This window comes from Rhodnius prolixus, unplaced genomic scaffold, assembly GCF_049639745.1.
Source record: "Rhodnius prolixus isolate KJV_2025 unplaced genomic scaffold, Rpr scaffold_1, whole genome shotgun sequence".
Classification (NCBI taxonomy): Eukaryota; Metazoa; Arthropoda; class Insecta; order Hemiptera; family Reduviidae; genus Rhodnius; species Rhodnius prolixus.
In genome coordinates this window covers 45,047,953-45,067,330 of record NW_027411581.1, presented here as the reverse complement: position 1 = coordinate 45,067,330, position 19,378 = coordinate 45,047,953, and the positions used below count along the sequence as shown (strand labels likewise).

General features: G+C 31.5%; 1 protein-coding gene across 2 annotated transcripts in view; it reads right to left on the bottom strand.

Moving 5' to 3' along the window:
- Positions 1-346: 346 nt before the first annotated feature.
- LOC141460526 (nose resistant to fluoxetine protein 6-like) overlaps positions 347-19,378 on the bottom strand; it is a 158,173-nt gene continuing 139,141 nt past the window's right edge. For both annotated transcript variants that reach the window (XM_074140631.1, XM_074140632.1), the window contains exons 7-15: positions 16,501-16,594; positions 15,486-15,650; positions 12,428-12,593; positions 12,252-12,331; positions 7,046-7,141; positions 5,958-6,087; positions 3,900-4,074; positions 2,087-2,229; positions 347-1,224 (exon numbers count right to left, since the gene is read on the bottom strand). In XM_074140631.1, coding sequence (XP_073996732.1) covers positions 1,090-1,224; positions 2,087-2,229; positions 3,900-4,074; positions 5,958-6,087; positions 7,046-7,141; positions 12,252-12,331; positions 12,428-12,593; positions 15,486-15,650; positions 16,501-16,594 — 1,184 coding nt within the window. In that variant the 3' untranslated portion in view covers positions 347-1,089. The remainder of the gene's footprint in view (positions 1,225-2,086; positions 2,230-3,899; positions 4,075-5,957; positions 6,088-7,045; positions 7,142-12,251; positions 12,332-12,427; positions 12,594-15,485; positions 15,651-16,500; positions 16,595-19,378) is intronic.

Genomic DNA, 19,378 nt, shown 5'->3' with positions numbered 1-19,378 from the left:
GATCGTTGTACGTGATGTAAATTGACTGTTAGTTTAGTGATGTGATAGTAATTTCTTGATTGTCGGATTCTCTTAGCATGTGTCTGTTCATGTGATCTAGGAAGCGGCGTTTATAGAGATGCGTAATATTCTGTTTTGAAAAGTTTGAAGACACTTTTTCAAAGCGATGCTAGCTGTAATCTGAACAGGACAAGCACACGCCAAGAAGAGGTCTAAAGAATGTCCTGAACAACAGTGGACAATCAAATCATAAATATACAATGAGTATATTTTGCTCTAGGAATGTCAAAAATACCACTTCTTTATTTTTATTCTTGATAGTGATGGAATTAATTAAAGGCAGAAATAACATGGTAACAAAAATCTTTCCATTTATTTGGTAACTATCATTTGCAAATATATGGGATAAAACAGACATTTAGGCTGGTATAAAAAAGAAATAATAATAATCTAATATCTTTCACTAACAGATCAGAAAATTTAATTCTAAACAATTACAAAAAAAAAATTAAATCAGAGAATGCCAAAAGTTATTAACATTTATTTACATACAAAGATAAGCAGGCACACAGAAGAATGTAAGAACTAAATTAAGAGAAATTTGGAACACCCACGAAAAAAGTCACCCCAAGAAAAACAGTTCAATTACTGTTTGAGCAATGAATACTGTAAAAATAAAAGATCATCACAAGTTTATAACTTCCATAACTAAACAGATTTCTTTATTAAAATAAAATTGCCAAGAATGCAATTGTTGAGAACTTATGGTATTGTAAAAAAATAAAACCAATTTTTATCTTATATTAAAATTGATTCCCTTACACTATTGAACTGTAAATAACTAACAGTCTAACATTTTTAAAACTTTATTTTATTAATGACATAAATACTAAGTTTGTCTAAAAGAAAGGTAATATATACAATTAAACGAGACTCGTGAAATCACGGCTAAGTCGCAGTCAAATAAGAAATTCATTCATTCACATATGTACTAGTATTTACAAAATTATACACCTATATAAATCTTCTTATGTGATCAAGACTGTTACTTTCTTGTCTAATTTTATTAATTTCTCCATTGTAGTAAAACTAACGAGCCGACTGTTTCTTCATGACAGGTGTCAAACATATTTTTAAAAGACCTACAATTGGTGCTTCAAATGCTAACGAAATTAGAAATGATACAAGGAATGAGGCCACCAAATTTCCAAACCATAGTATCACCTGAAACATAATATTAAATGAACCTTTAATTAATTCATCAAGTATATTAATGACTATAGAAAGTGTATGTGGCAACCATTAAAAAAAAGTCCATCAGAGGGAAGAACTATATCTTTCAGAATCCCTTAACAAGTGCCTTAAAAACCGGTAACTAGAAAATCTTTGAAAAACTATTATATATTCGGGAAAATCACATTTTCAACATGAGGTTTATATTCTAAAATTGACTTCACCTCGAAGTTTGGAGTTTGGAAATGGTGTCCTACTTGTACCTACAGGAAAAAAAATACCTGAACTCGTATTTGTTACTTTGGGTGAATGCATTTTAATTTTTACTTCCAAATAACTTCAAAGTACCTTTTTTTTAATGTTTTCTCATTGAACAATATTATTCTAGAACGAATCCAGTTAAAAAAAATTTCCGATTTAAAACTGGAATCCAAGTGGTAATCACATGTCCTTTACACATAAACTATCTCTGTAAAAGTAAATTATGGGAATGCTTATCACCTCTAGTAGCTACTGTGGGTCTTATTTCTTTTTAATGCTAGTTTAAAAATAAAAATTGTGGGTAGCATCATTATTTTTTTACTCACGAAAGAAAGACTTGCAGTAATCTCAAGCTTCTTTTTTTATTTTATCTCTCTTTTAAGGTCAGAAAATAATAGAAGCATGGAAGGAAGCTTCGCAATTTAGCGAGTCCACGTTTCTTAGCATATTAGAGGTTATCTTTTTCTTCAAAAATGAATAAATACACGAATTTAAAAAAAAAAAAATCAATTATGGCATAAAGACCTTCATAGTTTTATTTTGTTAATACTTACAATACTTGAATAAACTTTCAAGTTTATACAATACTCACAATGATAATGTTGTCAGTGTGCAATGGACCTTGCATATGAAAACTTGTCAGCACCATGATGACTGGATGTGCTAGATATGCACAATAGGTGAGTCTGCTCAACGGACGTAATAGTTTACACGATAAAAGAGAGTTTATACAACCTAAAACAATTTTCATTATAACAGTACTTTTTATTTTACTAATCATTTTAGTCTATAAAGGTTAGTGAATAAGGTTGAAGTACTTCAGGTTTGGTTGGAATGTCAAGTGCACCACCGTATCTTTTAAAAATAGCTTTTAAATACTGGTTATCTTATAATAATTATTTTTTAAACCGATTCTACAGTGAGGATATTTTTAGACTGTTCATTAGGTAAAACATTAAGAGATGTGAAGAATATCGAGTACCCCCACTCACCAGTATGAATACTATTACGATAGAGAGTATAATGAAATCGCGTTAAAGATTTAGCTTAGAGAGTGCTTGTATTTATTGGAGTGTTTGTGATTTATTGGTTTGAATGCACAGGTTTGGATCGTGGTTGATCATAACAGTATGCACTTGGTCGATTCTGTCGTTTTTTGGCACATTAGTATGAATGATTGAACAGAATTACATATATCATTACAAAAAAAGTATATACAAGTAGTATATCTCGTATATCTTGAGAGTCATTGAATTTTATTCAACATTTTTCATTGCGTACTTTAACAACTAATATAAGAAGACGAAAGATTAGCTAAGTGATAGTCAACCACTAGTGAGCGATTTCATGGTGGATGTGGACGTTTGTTCGATTTCGACAGTGGTAACCATGAAAACCTGAATAATGATATTCAAATATGTGCAAAATTATATTCAATTAATCGAAAACTTTCCGAATGTCCTGACTTAGAATTAGGCTTTATTATGCTGTTAATCGTGTTACAGCATCAAAATGATATTTTTTTCATAGTATAAACATACAAGTAAATAGATAACTTGTGCTACGTATTTTCATTAAAATTCTACTCATAAATTAAAGTACTTTGAGTTTCAATAAATTAAGTTAGATAGGTTGGAATAAAAGACGCCCTGGATTAGCTAAACGATCAACGCAGTGGAGATCTAATTTTCTTGTCCACCTGCCTGACCTTTAATCTACTCTTACTCAGAGCCTAGTACAGCTGGACACGAGATACTGTTGGCTATAAAGAGAGCGAAAATGAAACCAAAGGAGAAAAGAAGTAACAACTAGTTAAATCTGGAAAGCAAACATCATTTTGGATAATATTAAATTAAAAAATATGAATTCAAATTTTGAATTTTTTTCACTAGAAGTAAAGTAATAGTGAGTGTTCATGAAAAATTTAGAATATGATCAGTTTTTCAGCCGCATAGTTCCCAACCAACAAACCCAATTGGAGCCTTCACTAATAAGTATATTCAGCACGCTAACTGTACATACATATAACCTCCTTTGAAGCACTAAACGAGCGAATTTTTGAGTTTGACTTGGAACCTGAATCAGGGCACATTGCCTGATTTACTTCTGGCAAGGCTACTCGCAACGAAATTACATCAGTACAATACTATGAGAAATTCTATATGATTACGCAACGATCAAGCTGGATAAATTAAAAAAAAAATAGACAATCGTAATATTAAATAATCGTAATTGATCAGATAATTGTAACATACACATATATGGCATTTGCTTTCAACTTTTGTTTCATAATAACTACCAAATAGAAAGTGATATTCACAATACACGAGTATAATAACTAGTGAATATTATAAACCTCTGGGGCACCTTTGTGATGCAACAAATCGCATTAATGATAAACCTACCTCCATTACCAGATGTACATGCTATGACAATCCATGCTAGGGCAGCTCCCCAAGCAGTATGTCCTATCGATACGTACACAGCTGAACTTGTTATTGATAATTCAAACCAATACAATCCATATACTAGACTAAATAACGTTGACAAGGACATGAACCAACCAATAAATATTACTGCCTGCAAAAAAAAAAAAAAATTACAACAAAATCCATTTTAATTTTACTTAATTTAGAAATTTACAATCTGTACAAAGATATAAAAAGTAAATAAGATATGAGGAGAATGAGGTGTGGGCAATAGAAGGAGACAAACTACCCTAAGACAGAACTCTATGTGAATGATCCATTAATAATGTCAGTCCCTAAAGAAATTTTTGGTCCACTGGCGATTCAATCGACAAGGTGAGTTGTCTGCCAGTAATGCCAGCAGAAGAGAAGATTGGAACAGTGACAGAAAGCTGGCAGATATTTATCTTGTCTTGGCGAGGCCATTATGGAGAGAAAGGTTAAAGATCCATAAAGGAGCGTCCACTATTTGTCAGAGAAGTTTTGTTTGGAATGTCTGCAAAATTCATATGTTGCTGAATTCCTCAGCTCTAATCCATAGTCCATATTTCCACAAAAGAGCATGAAGAGGATTTAAAGACTGGGATGGCAGGAGACAGTAAAATCAAGTATAATATTTAAAATAAATATTTTATTTTCAAATATTATATTTGTTCAATAGTCAGCTCACTTTTTAAGTAGTCGTAATGGACAAACCATTAGCTAGTTATATTTATACTAATAAATTTTTCTAAAATGAATGTTAAACACTTTAAAATAAAATAATAATTAAAAATAAATAAATAAACTAACTTCTCTTCAAATAAAAGATATTTATAGCTGCAGAATTGAAGGTAAATGAAAAAGATCTATCATACAAACTAGTTAAGAAGAGATAACAGGCGTCATTAACAATTCTTAAATACTAATAATTTTCCCACAAGTTCTATAATGGATGAAGGAGATGATACAACTTCGCATTGCAGAATCCTTCTTTATCGGTACCAAGAGTTAGAAAGATTAGCACAGGTCAGGAAAGAGAAGCCGAGAATAAACAGTAATCGCAATTCAATCTGGACGAGGCCCAGGCCCTACTAGGGCTGCAGCACCATTTAGCAGTAGTAATATCTCCAAGGAATGAAATTATAATTGTGTGAATTAAATTGAAAGCACCTAGATTATCTCATAAACAACGCTTTTTGAAATGAATATTATTTATGAGACAATTATCAATGTTTTGTCCCTGGAATGAGTTGACGCAGTCATTTCTACAGGTTAGCACATGTGAGTGAATAATAATGGTTGATATTCCTGCCAGTTATATACAGGCAGTATAGGTATCTCCAAATACTAAATTACTAAGATGAACAGCCATTGCTTTTGGCAGCAATCTAAACCCTTTAAATTTATGAGAGATATATGTTTTGTTAATCAAATTTATGTTTTGAAAATAAATATAGAACGTGGTTCCTACACTTTTTTGAATATATGATGAAAATATTTTTTAAAAATCATTAAAAATTATAGATAATCGAATTCTGAGAATTACTGAAAACTAAACAAATATTGTAGGGAATTTCTCAGACAGTTTCATGGTTAGTGATTTTGCACGTTTAATAAATGGCTAGTCTTACTATTAGATAGACAAAAATTGGTGCTTACTAATATTCTTATTCGATCTTATTAAATATAAAATCGTAGTCTTTGGTCTGTACTCAGTTTTTGAAATGCTCAATAACTTGTACTTCTAAACTTATTTTTCATTTTTCATGCCATTCCATTTTAGGAAGTTTGGAGGCACAAAGTTTTATTTAAATAAAAGATAGTTATTTGTAACAGTTATTTGCAGAATTGAAGATAAATGGGAAAGGGTAGTTCTAGCTTACAAACTAAATGGGATCACAAGTTTCATTAAAGTGAGATAATTAAATAAAATCTAAGAATAAATGTAAAATAATTGTTTTAGAAAGAGCTACAAATGAATTAAATGTACAGCTATTGAATTAAAAAACATACCTTTGAAATCCTAAGGGAGCATTTAATCCTATGTACAAACCACCCTGTCACTAAGCCAACCAAATAGGGCCCCAGTCTCAACCATGGCTTATCGTAGAGTTCATCAAATAATATAAATGGTGTTGATACACTGAAACACAATAATATACCAGTCAATTTTCACTTAATTTAAAAAAAGTAATGTGTGGCAAAAGTTTATGAATGAAAATTCATTTTTCTAGGTAGTTTTTGACATAATTAACAGCCACGAGATACAAAAATATAGCCGACAAGTAATAAATTAAAACTAAATTAATTCTTATACAAATTAATATGCACATAAAGCAAATAACGTTGAAAAGTAAGTCACTATTTCTACAAGTAGATCTGCATAAGAATATAAATGAAATATAGATAACTAGTTTTCAAACTGCCGAGGGAATGTATGTATCTCACAGAGAGAGTCCACTTACCGGAATCCGGCAATGTGTAATGCAGAGGACCAGGTATTTAATATCATCTATGCCGCAGTTAAGCGGTTTTTTAAGCGATAATGCATAGAGAAGATGAACTAAACAATTTTTTTTTCAAAAGATTTGCTCTTTTGGTAAAAACTTAAAACACATTTAATGAATTTAATAATTTAAACCCCAAAATAAAATGGGAAGTAAAACCGCATAATACACAGAACTGACACTTCAGGCCTTCTTCCCAAGTACCATTCTTCCAAACTAAAATACATCTTCAGGGGAAAATGTTTCCCCTGAAAAAAAAATGTGCTACAAGTTTGCAATCATTATCTCAAGTATACAATGAGTACCTCAAATAAAACTGAAAAAATCCGTTCTAAAAGTGTTAATTTCGGTTCTAAGATTAAGATTATGTAACGATAGGGTTTCGTAAGAGTATCCAGTTTAGCTAACCTTTCATAAACAATGACCTAAAGTGAGGGAGGGATTAGACTATTCTAAAAACCAGTCGCCTGGGCTCACAAACCTAAATACAAGTGTTTAGGTTAAAACTAAACATCGAAAATTTGGCACAATGTAATACTTCCTTTAGTGGAAAGAGCTAAAAATAAATAAATAAAAAATAATGAATTCTCAAACCTGACAATGTGGTCATGACTGAGTGAGATCAAGGCTGTAGTAACAGAAGAGCTAATTAACAGCAGAATCAGTCCAGCGGTTGCAACACGGAAGAACCTACAACAAAATCATGTTTCTTTCAAAATTTAGGAAGTTTTTTAATTTTAATTTTCTATTGAGCTGGGAGAATAGAAAGAACGTAATGATTGATGAAACTATAAAATTAGAGATAAAATAATAAATTTTCTACATCATTAACAATCTCCTTTATAATTTCTCCCATAAATCAAACTTAAAAAAAAAAAATGTTAAAAAGAATGTTGAGATCATATGGTAATGCAAAATGACATAGGGTGAAGGGACCAGTAATTGACTGGGCACCAGTAATTGACATACCAGAAATAGACTGGTATTATAAGGGATATGAGCCGTTTTTAGTGGTGATTCTTTCAGTTTCGTTATTAAGAAGCCTTTGGGCAGCAGTTCCAGAAAAATATTAATTATTGGAAGGTTCCTTGGTATCAGTGGAAGGTTATTTGTGTTAAAAGTTCAAAATCAAGGAAAAAACAAGCCGTTGCTAAGGAGGATTGATAAGAAAATAATTTTTCTTTTTTCTTATTTTTCGTTTATTTGTTCATATATTCGTGAGGTTATCAATGTTCTGTTATAATTAGTATTACTTGTAGATTTCATTTATGTAGTTTTTTTTTTAATTATAAGAAGCATTGAGGATTAAAATTGGGCTGTCAATCACTGGTCCTTGAAACGGCAATCTGCCCAGTAATTGACATGTATGTCAATTACTAGTCCTACAGCTTTTTTGTTTGAGACCAGTGATTGACTTCCAGGGAAAATGATAAGATAGGTTGATAAATTTTATTATAATTAAAAATTCAATACATTGTAAAATAAAATCATTGATAAAAATCGGCAAAATAAATAGTAAAACTTCCAACAAACTATGTTTAAATTAATGAATTAGCAAATGTACGCCTTATTTCAAGAGGGCATGCAGAATGATTATTCTGTAGAGATCAACAATGGTATGAACAACAAACTGGAATAATCGTGATCGCCGAACAGCTTCACGAGGCCTACGTGACTAATAAAAACGACACCCACTTATCGGAGTTGGAAAATCTCTCATTCTCCCTCAGTTTTGGGTCCTTGCCACATGACAAAGAAGAAAGGGAGGAAATGGCTAAACCGTAGAATTCCATCAAAGGAAACGGCCAGAGGAAAAGTGAAGCTCCCTCAAGAGAAGTACCAGGTGCGAAATCAAATATACGTGGAGAGTTGGTGACTTTGTGATGTTACACAATAATAACATTAAAAAGATTGTAAGATCTATTGTATTTACCAATTAACAGACATGTTGACCGAAGACGAATATATAGCATCCCATAGGCTAAATAGGCTAAACTGTATTTAAAAAAAATGAAATCGGTATGAAAACCATTTTTAATCCCCAAAGACGTGAAGGTTGGATCGCCCTGTACTACTTTATGGAGAACGTTACCAATTTAATAAAACCGTTGATGTGTGAGGTTTTCAAATGGCTTGTGATTTCAAGTGGCTAATTATCAATTACATAAGATATATTATGATGTTCATTTCCTATGGATTCCGAAAAAATATTTTGTTTTTTCATTCATTTTTTCTTTTATGGTGTGCCTATTTTAGTAACACATATTTTTGTCAATTGGTTACCTAGTTATGTGAATATCAGTGGTTTATTTGTAGGTATGTGTATATTAATACCTATCCTTTCCAAGTTAAAGAGTCAATAACAGATATATATTTTTTAATCTAGTTTTTTTTTCATTGACGTTTCATTTATTTATTACTGTTATAAGTGCGAATGCTTACAACCTATGGCGGGGCGCGATGAACGTGCACACAATGTATATATACATGTGCCCAAGAGGTAACTCAGTAATAATAAATTATAAAATACTGAATAGATGCAGAAAGTAAGAATGACTTACATTCAGATAGTTTGGTTTCGAAGCAAATGACACTGGCAGCACAGATTGTGGAAAATATTAGCGAAGCGCTCCAAAAGAAGGGAAGTGTAGGAGAAATTTGGTTTACTAGAAGGCACCAACAACTCGAACTCAAAGACGCGTAGATACGATCGGTAGCAGCGTTATAGGCGGAATGAATGAAACAAGGATGTGACCACATAGTCTAATCGGAAGTAGAGAGTTTGGTAAAGTGAGAACCAAAAAAGTTCCCAAAAAAAGGTTTAAGTAACAAAATATTTAGCGGAAACTTGAAAGGATAAGAGAGCGGAGAGAAAGAGATAAAAGCGAGCCGACAGACATTGTGTGCGATCTAACAAGTAAGTTAGCTAATATCTCCTTGGTACTATTGAAAGTAAGGGCTGTTATTCAAATTACCTGTCTTGGTTTGGACTTAATTAAAACTGTCCGCTAGGACAGTTGTGTAAGGGTTGATCGTCAAAAACTGCATAAAAAAGGGTAACGTTGAAAAATATTAGATTATTTAGGTTTGCCTATTTAAAAACTGATTGTAATGAATTATGAATAAGACTGATTTTTGTTATAAATCTAATTGAAAAAGTGATTTAGGTGATTTAAGTGATTTATTTAGATTTAAAAGTGATTTTGAATGCATACCTTATGTCGTTTCATGAATATATTTGTATGTCAATTACTAGTCCCACCCCATGTCAAACACTGGTTCCACCGAAAATTCGGTATGTCAATTACTGGGTCATTGACATATTTTCAAAAAAAATTATTTTTGGTTGACATAAAGATCGAATTTACTGCTTTTAAAATATTAATAAAATAAAATACATCCTACTGGAGCGGTACAATTTTACAAAATACACCTGGAGTCAAAATAACGGAAGTTATTCTATCTTAAACTCGAATTTTTTCTTAAGCAGTCAATTACTGGTCCCTTCACCCTAATTAAATTCTAGGTTGTTACAAAAATCTTTGCATTTATGGGTGTTATACATTAATGAGTTAAAAAAAAATACTTGCCATTTAATTCTTAGAGTAGAACACTTTCTACCCAATTTTGTGTCAGTAGTTCAATTCCTCTTTGTACCATAAAGACTTTTTGGAAAAAAGAATTCAATATAACCTGTTTCATCTCTACTTACGTAGTAAAAGTTTTTCCCAGCAAAAAATGAACTATGAAATTGGAATAAGTGGTAGCACGAAGTGCGTGGTCTGGGCTAAGAGAGGAATGAGAAAGGATTTCCAATTATAGCTAATTAATTTTTGAGATGGTCATGGACAGGCGTTCATTAAAATGCTTCTTTCTTCTATCTAAAGAGAGGGATTTTTCGACCAGATAGTCACCTCTGCTCATAGAATTCAGTTTCGATCGCTTCCCTATCGGAAAATAATTATCCCTCACATTCGCAGACCATAATCTTTTTCGCAAACCTTTTCCTACAAAGCCCAGGAAGAGCAGATTCGCCAACCCGCTACGTTTTTAGTGTTAGAGCAAGATACCCACTTTTTAACAAAACTGACCATTCTTAATATAAAATGCACATCACTTGTTTGACTTGACAATTTGTGGGTCGTAGTCCTACAGTTTTTTTGTCACTATTCCAATGACATGCAAGAATCATTTATAATGCAGTGAGACACTTCTACAGCACTGTAGTTTAACCCTTAACTTTACAATTTTAGAAGCAAATTGATTATAGAATAATTAGATATATACGCATACAACTATATCCCTGAAGAAGCTCCAGTTAAAAGGGACAGAGGTTTCCAGAAGAACGTCATCAATAAAATATTTTACCAAAGTTACTTTTTCTGGCAGTTGCAATCAGTTTCTTATGAATTTAAATGTTTGAACACTAATATGTCGTTTTTTGTTTGGAAAGTGCTTGAAGTGGACGTCTGGGTACTAGGCTACGGCGGGAGAGGAGTAAACCGTTAAACTAGCAATATAAAACTCTTATAAAACATATTTGGGATTACGAAGGGGAAAATTTATTCAAAGTGCAGCTTAAATGAATTTTTTTGTGGGATTTATTTAATGGGGCAAAGATGAGGTGTGAATGAAGTCAAACTACGCCCTAGCGTGGGCTCTCCCTCCCACTCGCTGGGACCTTCATGTAACCCCCAGCTAGGTCAACCTCAGACCACCTACACTCGCGATAATATTATTATAACTTGACATTCGCTGAGTAAACTTGGCTAAAAAGTAATCAATGTGTGTTACAGAGTTTATAGTACTATTGCTAGAAATTTTTCAACAGTGTAGAATAATTTGTCAATAAACATTAATTTTTTAATAGCTGGGCTGTTTCAGAGATTTATAAGTGCAGTGAGTTTTGACTTAGATCTGATCTTTGATTTAATTTATAGATCTGTTTATGTAAGATTTATTTTAAACAGTACATTCATGTACATAAAATCATTGCAGTTGTAAATTTCAATAAAGGATTAAAGAAAAAGAAGAATCTAGTCTTAGAATTTCTAAACTATAACAATTGAAATATGAAATAGTTTCAGTTCAGAAAACAAATGTTTTTGATTGCTTTTTGAAGGTTTAGAATTGAATATTTCGTGTAGGTATTAACTTTTCTAAACAAAATGACTATTTGATTTTTAGCCAAAAATAATGTGGATTTTTAAGTAGGATTGGATACTCGGCTATTAGCCTGTTAGTTTTTTTTTACTGAGGTGATAATTCGTAGGGAATGGTCCTGCCACTTTTGGACCATTCCAATATCTGGAATCGTCTGTTCATAGTACTATGAGATATTCTTAACCAGCCTGCATGTTTTCTAATGTTTGTTCGACGGTTTTTCTTTAAAGAAGTTGGGAGCACGGTCCGAAGTAAACTTTTTGAATTTTGAGTATCCTTTCCCTCAAATACTGGAGCAAAGCTGTACCTTCGAATTGACAAAGCATTGGCCCCCTTAATTTTACAATATCCCTGGAGCTACACTAGATGTAGCTGTAAACTTTTTTGGAAAGAAAGGTTTAATATCATCTAAATTTCAAAAAATTTACGCGATTCTATATTTTTCTGAATCAATCTCATTCTGTCGAAACATATTTATTTAATTCGTCACAAATTGAAAAATGAATTTTGGCTGAAAAGGCTTTAAGAGATTAAAGTACACTAACATCGATAAATTAAAATTAGCAAATCATTCAACTAATTTGTAGAAAAACGCAAAGACTTTTATACTCCATATAATTACTGAATATTAATATACCTTGAAGAAATTAAAAGCAGAATCGTTCCGAGCACATAAAACTGAGTATCGTTAGACAGATACCAACTCCACAGCATACACTGATACACAGAATTGAAATATTGTTATTTAGTGAAATAAAATATTTATTAAGTACATTTATTAAACAAGTTTCCAAATATTAATGTCCAACCAACCATTTCTTTTCTAGGATAAAGACTGTTTAAGTACAAAGCATTTCTCCACCAATACTTATGGCAATTAATATTATCATTTGATACTGGTTCAAATACTGATTCGTTTTTAATCCATTTCATGGTAAGTTCAGCGCATCCTAATACAAACAGATAAGCCGGTGTTAACCTGAAAATGAAAAATAAATAGAATATTTACTCATTTATTTTATTTATTTTTAATGATTTAAGGCGCGTCAACACCTAAGGTTATTGGCGCTCTTTAATCATTTTATTAACATTTGTTTTATTACTTTTGGTGAAAATCCAATACTAATGTTGGCAATTAAAACAAGCAAAATGTCCATTCTATAACCGAACATTTTATAAATTAACTTCCTGCTATTTGTTTACATACACATGAAATTTAAAGTAATGAGAATAATGAAAAAAAAAAATATATATATATTTCGGTAGAAGTACCAAAAATTTGTGTGGGTTGTGCTTATACCCACTAAAGGTCGGAGATGTACAACGCCCCTGCACAAAATGATAAAACCTCGCTTTAATGATCACTGCAAGTTTTTTCTTCTTTTTATCTAATATAAATGTTATATTATGTAATAAATGAAACCCATGCTTTGGGAGCTATATCAACAAATTTTATAGCCTTATATTTCTAGAGTTGGTTGTCATCGAAGGGTTGAACAATTTTACCTTAATAATTATAAAAGCTAATTGTGAATGGACAAATGATCGAATCCAGACGAGAGTTTTTATCATTACTACGATTATACGGGAATGAAGCCTTGAATTGTTTTAAAATAGTTGGTTTGTACCTAAATGTGTGTTGTAAATGCCACAAAGAAAAAGTAATTCAAGTTAAATAATGAAGTAGTTTTGCATAAAACAAATTAATATTGTGATTACAATCATATTTTACACTAATCAATATGTTTTTAATTTGCATATTCGTTGCTACAATTCAGTGAAACTATAGACATTATCTAAGTATGCATCGGAAAGGATACCATTTGGTAGATGTGAGTTTTTGTTATTTGCCTTAATAATACATATTTATTTCGTGAGATCTCTTAGTAGCCTCATGTTAATAAAAAAGTAAGGGAAAAATTAAGAAAATAAAATGGCTAAATATCGTAAAATATCAAGGGTACCCCTAATATAAAACAGTTAATAATAAATAACTTGGTTGTCAAAGGATTAATGTTCAAAGCATGGTAAATAAAATGAACCTCATTAAATGAAACTGAATAAAGAGAAAAACTAACTTTTTCTTTTTTTATGTATTCAATTTATTCACTTCCACACAGCCGAAATATAAAATATTTTTAATTTTTTTTTGCAGCAACACAAATGTTGTTACATGTCATTCGAACCAAAAAAATTAAAAGATTTATCTAACATATTACGGTCTTTATTAGTAAAAATTATACTTTAAATGTTGCTCTCTGAAAGATTATTCGTTATCCATTGAGACTCAACTTATTTTAGATTAGCTTTGATTACGTATTATTATCGATTTTCTTTCATATTACGTGAAGCGCTTGGGCATTCACCGGGTCAAGTAAAAGCCAGTGTTCTGCTAAAATAAAGTAGGCGAGCTTTAAATTATCACCGGACAGTAAGCTGTAAGATGCTCTTAGGAAGAGAAAATCTAAGGGCCAGCAGCTGGATTCGAACCCGGGACCTCGGCGTGGGGATCCAATACGCTAATAGGTAATCCCTTCCCTTTTAAATTATTATCAATATAAATCAGTTGATTCAATAGTGGATGATTTTATTATGATTTTCACATATCTTATTTTATCATTTTTTGACAAAGTTAGTGCCCCTAAGAGTTCATTGGTATTACTTATTTCGCAACATTCACTATTTGAAACTATACTCCATAGCCTTCCATTAGAAGCTATAATTTAATCTGAAATCAAACTTAAAATTTCATTTTCTTTAAGCCAATAGTGCGGTTAAATTAAATGTAAGCATGATATTTCAATTTTAATTTACATAATCTGAAGTTATTCGTAATTTATTTAATTTTTTTTATTATTATTTATTTGTCAAGGGGTGTCCTCTAACGTGCTACGTAATAGGTAGCCATTAATGGATATTGCAGTCCTATGACTTCAAAAAATGAATGTAGTACGTTAGCTTAATATTACCGACGTGACGCTTTGAGTACAGAACCTAAGACTCTGCAGCAAGTCAAAAACCGACCATCAACCCAACTCACGAATATGACCAGCAAGAAAACTGCTCAGCTAAAATCAGGGTAAACCTGGCTATTTACAATGTCTCCTAAAATCTATGTACAAGCAGTAGTGGCACAATAGATTTCTACGATTAATGTTTCAGCATTAATTTTTTGTTTGTTCGGTTTAATGGCTTTATTATTAAGAAGCAATATTAAAAATGTTGCATGCTTAAAAATATGAGACATATTAACTAACTGTAGATAAAATAACGTCAAAATGGGAATAAAGAATGCACATTCCGTTAAAAAAGAAATTAAACTTGAAAAAGAAATATTGTTAAATTATAGTTTGAAAACAAAACCTAACAAAGTCATAATCGTTTTGCAGCTCTTTATGAAAGGGAATTATGTTTCCTTCGTTGTTTATGTAGATGACGCTGTAATGCAGAGTTTCTAAAACTTTTTTAATTTATTTTGTAACTTTTTTTCCTTTTAATGAATTTTTTTCAAGTCCTTAATGCTTTAGGAAGATTTTTTCTTTATTTTTATTTTTTTTGTTAGAGATAGACGGTATTAGTTTAAAGTGCCTCATTAACACCTTTTTTTCCAAGTAAGTGAAATAACCCAATATTAGATTCTATTAGTGGGTGTGGATTACAGTTAAATAGAAAAAGGAAAATTAATTACTTCCACGTCAAACTTCAACAATTTCGTTTTATTCTTCGAGGCTCACTTTGACATTTGACATTCGTTTATTTCGTGTCACACATCATTGGAATCTGGAAGCTTTATCAAGTAGAGAAGCACACAAGTACAGGCAGCAATAACAACAATATCGCATAACAAGGTAAATATTCAATTAACACCTACCTAATAAATCTATACCCAAGAAAGGTACAAAATTTGGTTGCTAATAGTTTCAAATCAACCAGAAGAGGACGAGGAGGTCTTGGTGTCCTTAACGCTGGTTTGCCTACATCGTCTGTTTCCGGTTTGGTCGCTCCTTTGAAATATAAATAGGCCACCAGTAAACCACTATAACAATAAAATTTCTACAATCGTTAATCAAATAATTAAGACAGATTAAGGGCTATAACAGTGTTATCGCAGTTCAAGAATCCAGATGTTAATGTTGTCGCATAAGATGTATCTCCCTAACTTAAATAAGGTAGTGTATTGGTAAAGTAGAATACTTTTTTTTTGTACCGTAAAGAAATTCAGTTAAAATTCAAATTTTCAGTTAAAAAAAAAAGAGGTACTGAATCGAAATACTAATTCTAAAGTCCTAAAACAACATTGTAAAATAACATAACGCAAAATAACAAATAATATAACATTAATTGACTACTAATTAAAAATGGTACTGAAATAAATAAGCTAATCAACTGTGTACTGGAATCAACAGAATTTACAGCAAAGCTTGCTACAATAAGCAACTCCACTAATGCCTTATTAAGCAGTAATCTTAATATTAATAAGTGTCGTTTATATAACAATGATAATATAAATTACAACAATGTGGACAGGCTCAGCCAATGTACACACTTGGCCAATATTAACTCATTAATTATTAGCAACAATTCTGATTGTACAGATTACGGCTTATCTAAATTTGACTATAAATTCTGATTCTGTAAGTCAGCTAAGGACCATAGTTTGCATTGGTAATACATTACGAATTTGTAATAACCGTATTTAGAGTATTTGCGGCTATCAGCGATTTTCATCAATGCATGTAAAAAACATTGCAATCAATAAAAGTGTAGATGGGAAAAATTTAAATAAATTGAAAAAAATATTCGAAATATGCTAAATGTAAAGTATATATAATTTGATCATTTATTTATTTTGTATTTATTAATACATAATTAAATAAATAACAAACCTGATAAAAAAGAAAGAGTCTACTGAAAATGTTGCATTTCCAACTGTCTGAAACATAAACCTTTTCTCTGCCACGCTTCTCATGGTTTTGTTTTCTGTGAATTAGAACAAACAAATTAATCGCCTAATGCAAAATCAATTAAAGCATTTCAACAAAAACAGTATTAAGTTAAACTAGGAATAACTTTCAAAAATCAATGCATAAAGAAATACATAATAAAATATTAACTTATTTAATAATTCCTACTTTGGCAATTTATCACCAACAAACCAAGTTCAAAGCCTAGATATGTAGAAAGAGAAGGACAATAAGAGAAGAGAACAATACGAGAAACGTTCAGATCCCAATCAACAACCGTCGCTGAGGCCATTATCGCCCCAAACTAACAGGCATGCCACTCTGGCCACTCAGTTCAAAGAACTGTGATCTCTTCCAGACACTGTCATAGACTCAGAAATAAAAGAAATCTGAAAATTAAGATCCGCAACAAAGAGAGAACTTGGACTTTTGTTCAGTGCGTGTTAAATAAAATCAATGTCACAGTAAATTAAATATAATCATTTTCTACTGAAACTTCAAAAATTCTAGAATTAGTGGCTCAGGAAAGGAATTAGTTATGTGGAATTAGTAATGGATTCCCGCGCGGAGATCCCTGGTCCGAATCCAGATGATGGCCCTTCCTAGGAGCTTCTTACAGCTCACTGTCCGGAGGCTGGCAGTGCAATGAAAAAAGCACCGAGTGCCAATGACTTTAGTTGTTGAGCGCTTTAAAAGGAAACGAACAAAACAAACGAGGCTCGCTTGTATCGCAAAATGACATGCATTTTTTTTTTTTTTTAATCCTATTACTTTCGTTGATTTTTATTTTCGGGATATGTAGTTATTACACCGCAGTTCTTAACGCCAATTAGGTCTTTTGATCCGCAACCTTGACCCCAGCACACTTTTAGCTGGAGCTGCTCCCATCTTGTGTGTGAATCTAATTCTAAAAGCACTAGGTGAAAAGCAACGTAAAGCATAGGCCTTTAGCAGGAGAAAACGCAACAATCCTTTGTAATCTGCAACATGGCTTCTTGTTGGAACTATATCACTTAATTTTTGTTTTCCATATTTTCTTATAAATCAGGTCAAAAAAATACTTGGTCGTTCATATTTTTGTTACAGAATATGGATTTTTAGGGAAGTTGAAAACAGTTTTATGAAGCGATTTCTAAAAATTTTATATTCGTGAACTACGAAAACCACTCAATCGTTTTCCATTTATGTGACTACTAACTGAAACCATTTACTGAACTATTGAAAACATTTCAAAAGATGTTATAAAATCTAAGAAAGTAAGATTACATTACTTTAACCCATTGCTTCTTACGACGACACTACGTCCTTCACAAAACATCAATATTTTACCTTCGCTTGAGTAACCATTAGATTCAAAATGGAATTGATACTTTTACGAGTATATATTGATATTCAGAATTGTTTTGTTAAACAATTTGTAACTTTTTTTTTTAGTAACTGACATCTTATAAGAACTTTGCTGAAACTGGTATACTTTTAAATAATTTTTCAAAATATTTGTGAAAACAAACCTGAGTGAATCATCTTTTACAAAACTGACATGATGACACTACTGTAGCAAGAAATCATCAAGGAAAAAGTTACTTCATTGAACCACTTCTCTACAGGAGATACAATTATCTTTTAAAAATTACCGTTGATTTATGAGGAAAAGCATATTACAAAATGGAACTTACTAAAACATGGCTAATTGGACGTTTGCCAGTTTAAAAAGGTCCTTCTTAATATATCAAAGAAGCTACCAACTTCTACTTCTTGAATAAGAATGAGAGGTTTAGAAGGGAGGTTTAGAAGGGACTAATCTACTGAGGGAAGTTTTTATTTATTTATTTTACGACTGCTAATGTTATTACAATAAGATTATGCAAGATCTGATGGCTCTTACCCTTCTAAACCTCCCAAGAAACGAAAATATAGATCTTCTCCAGCTGACTAACTTTATAGTCTGCCAACATATTGCGAATTATCTTTAATTCTAAATCTCTCAAATATTTACTGGGGAACTAATCTAAAAAACCACTGGACATAATTGAAGATTAAGATTAATGTAAGACAATGTTTCGTTAACTCCTTTATGCTTCTAATTCCCTAAAAGCAATATGTACCGACTCCTTTTCCAGCAACAGTTGTGATGGAATCAGAACTTAAATAAATATGAAATCCAGCCACAGACTTGCTCCTCATTCCACTCTAAAAACCAAAAATTAACTGGGAAAGTATCGCCTAGTCAACACGAAAATAATTAATATAAACATGTCTAAGAACATGCAGATTTTGAACTGATTGTAAAATGAAGACTTTATACTCGTGTAATGATTTAACTTAAAGAAATTCTAGCGTCTCTTTAAGAGCTTTTGTAAATGAACAGCATTGGTAAGCACCGAAGAAAGGATAACCTTCACAGTTACAGTAAACTATTTGAAAATATGATTAAGATGTTAGTGATTAGGTCACTTCAAGAAGTGAGAAATGCTAACTTAAAAAACTAAATTCAGCAACATTTGTAATCGAATGACTAATAGAAAGATCTAAATTTCTAAATCTTATTTTCACGCCCTGCAATGTAACACTCAGCCTATCTAGGTAATGCGGACCATTTTCTATTCAAATGAAGGCACTTTCACGATTAAATAGGAATATTTAAATATATATGTATAGATTTATTTATTTATTCGTTTGTGGCAGTTTCCTAACAAAAAATCCTAAAACCAAAGCGCAAATGGTCAAAATCCAAACTCTCTGTCTTTCCAATCCGTTTCTCGAAGGCTTCTAGCTACCATTCCCTCTATAATAACCAGCA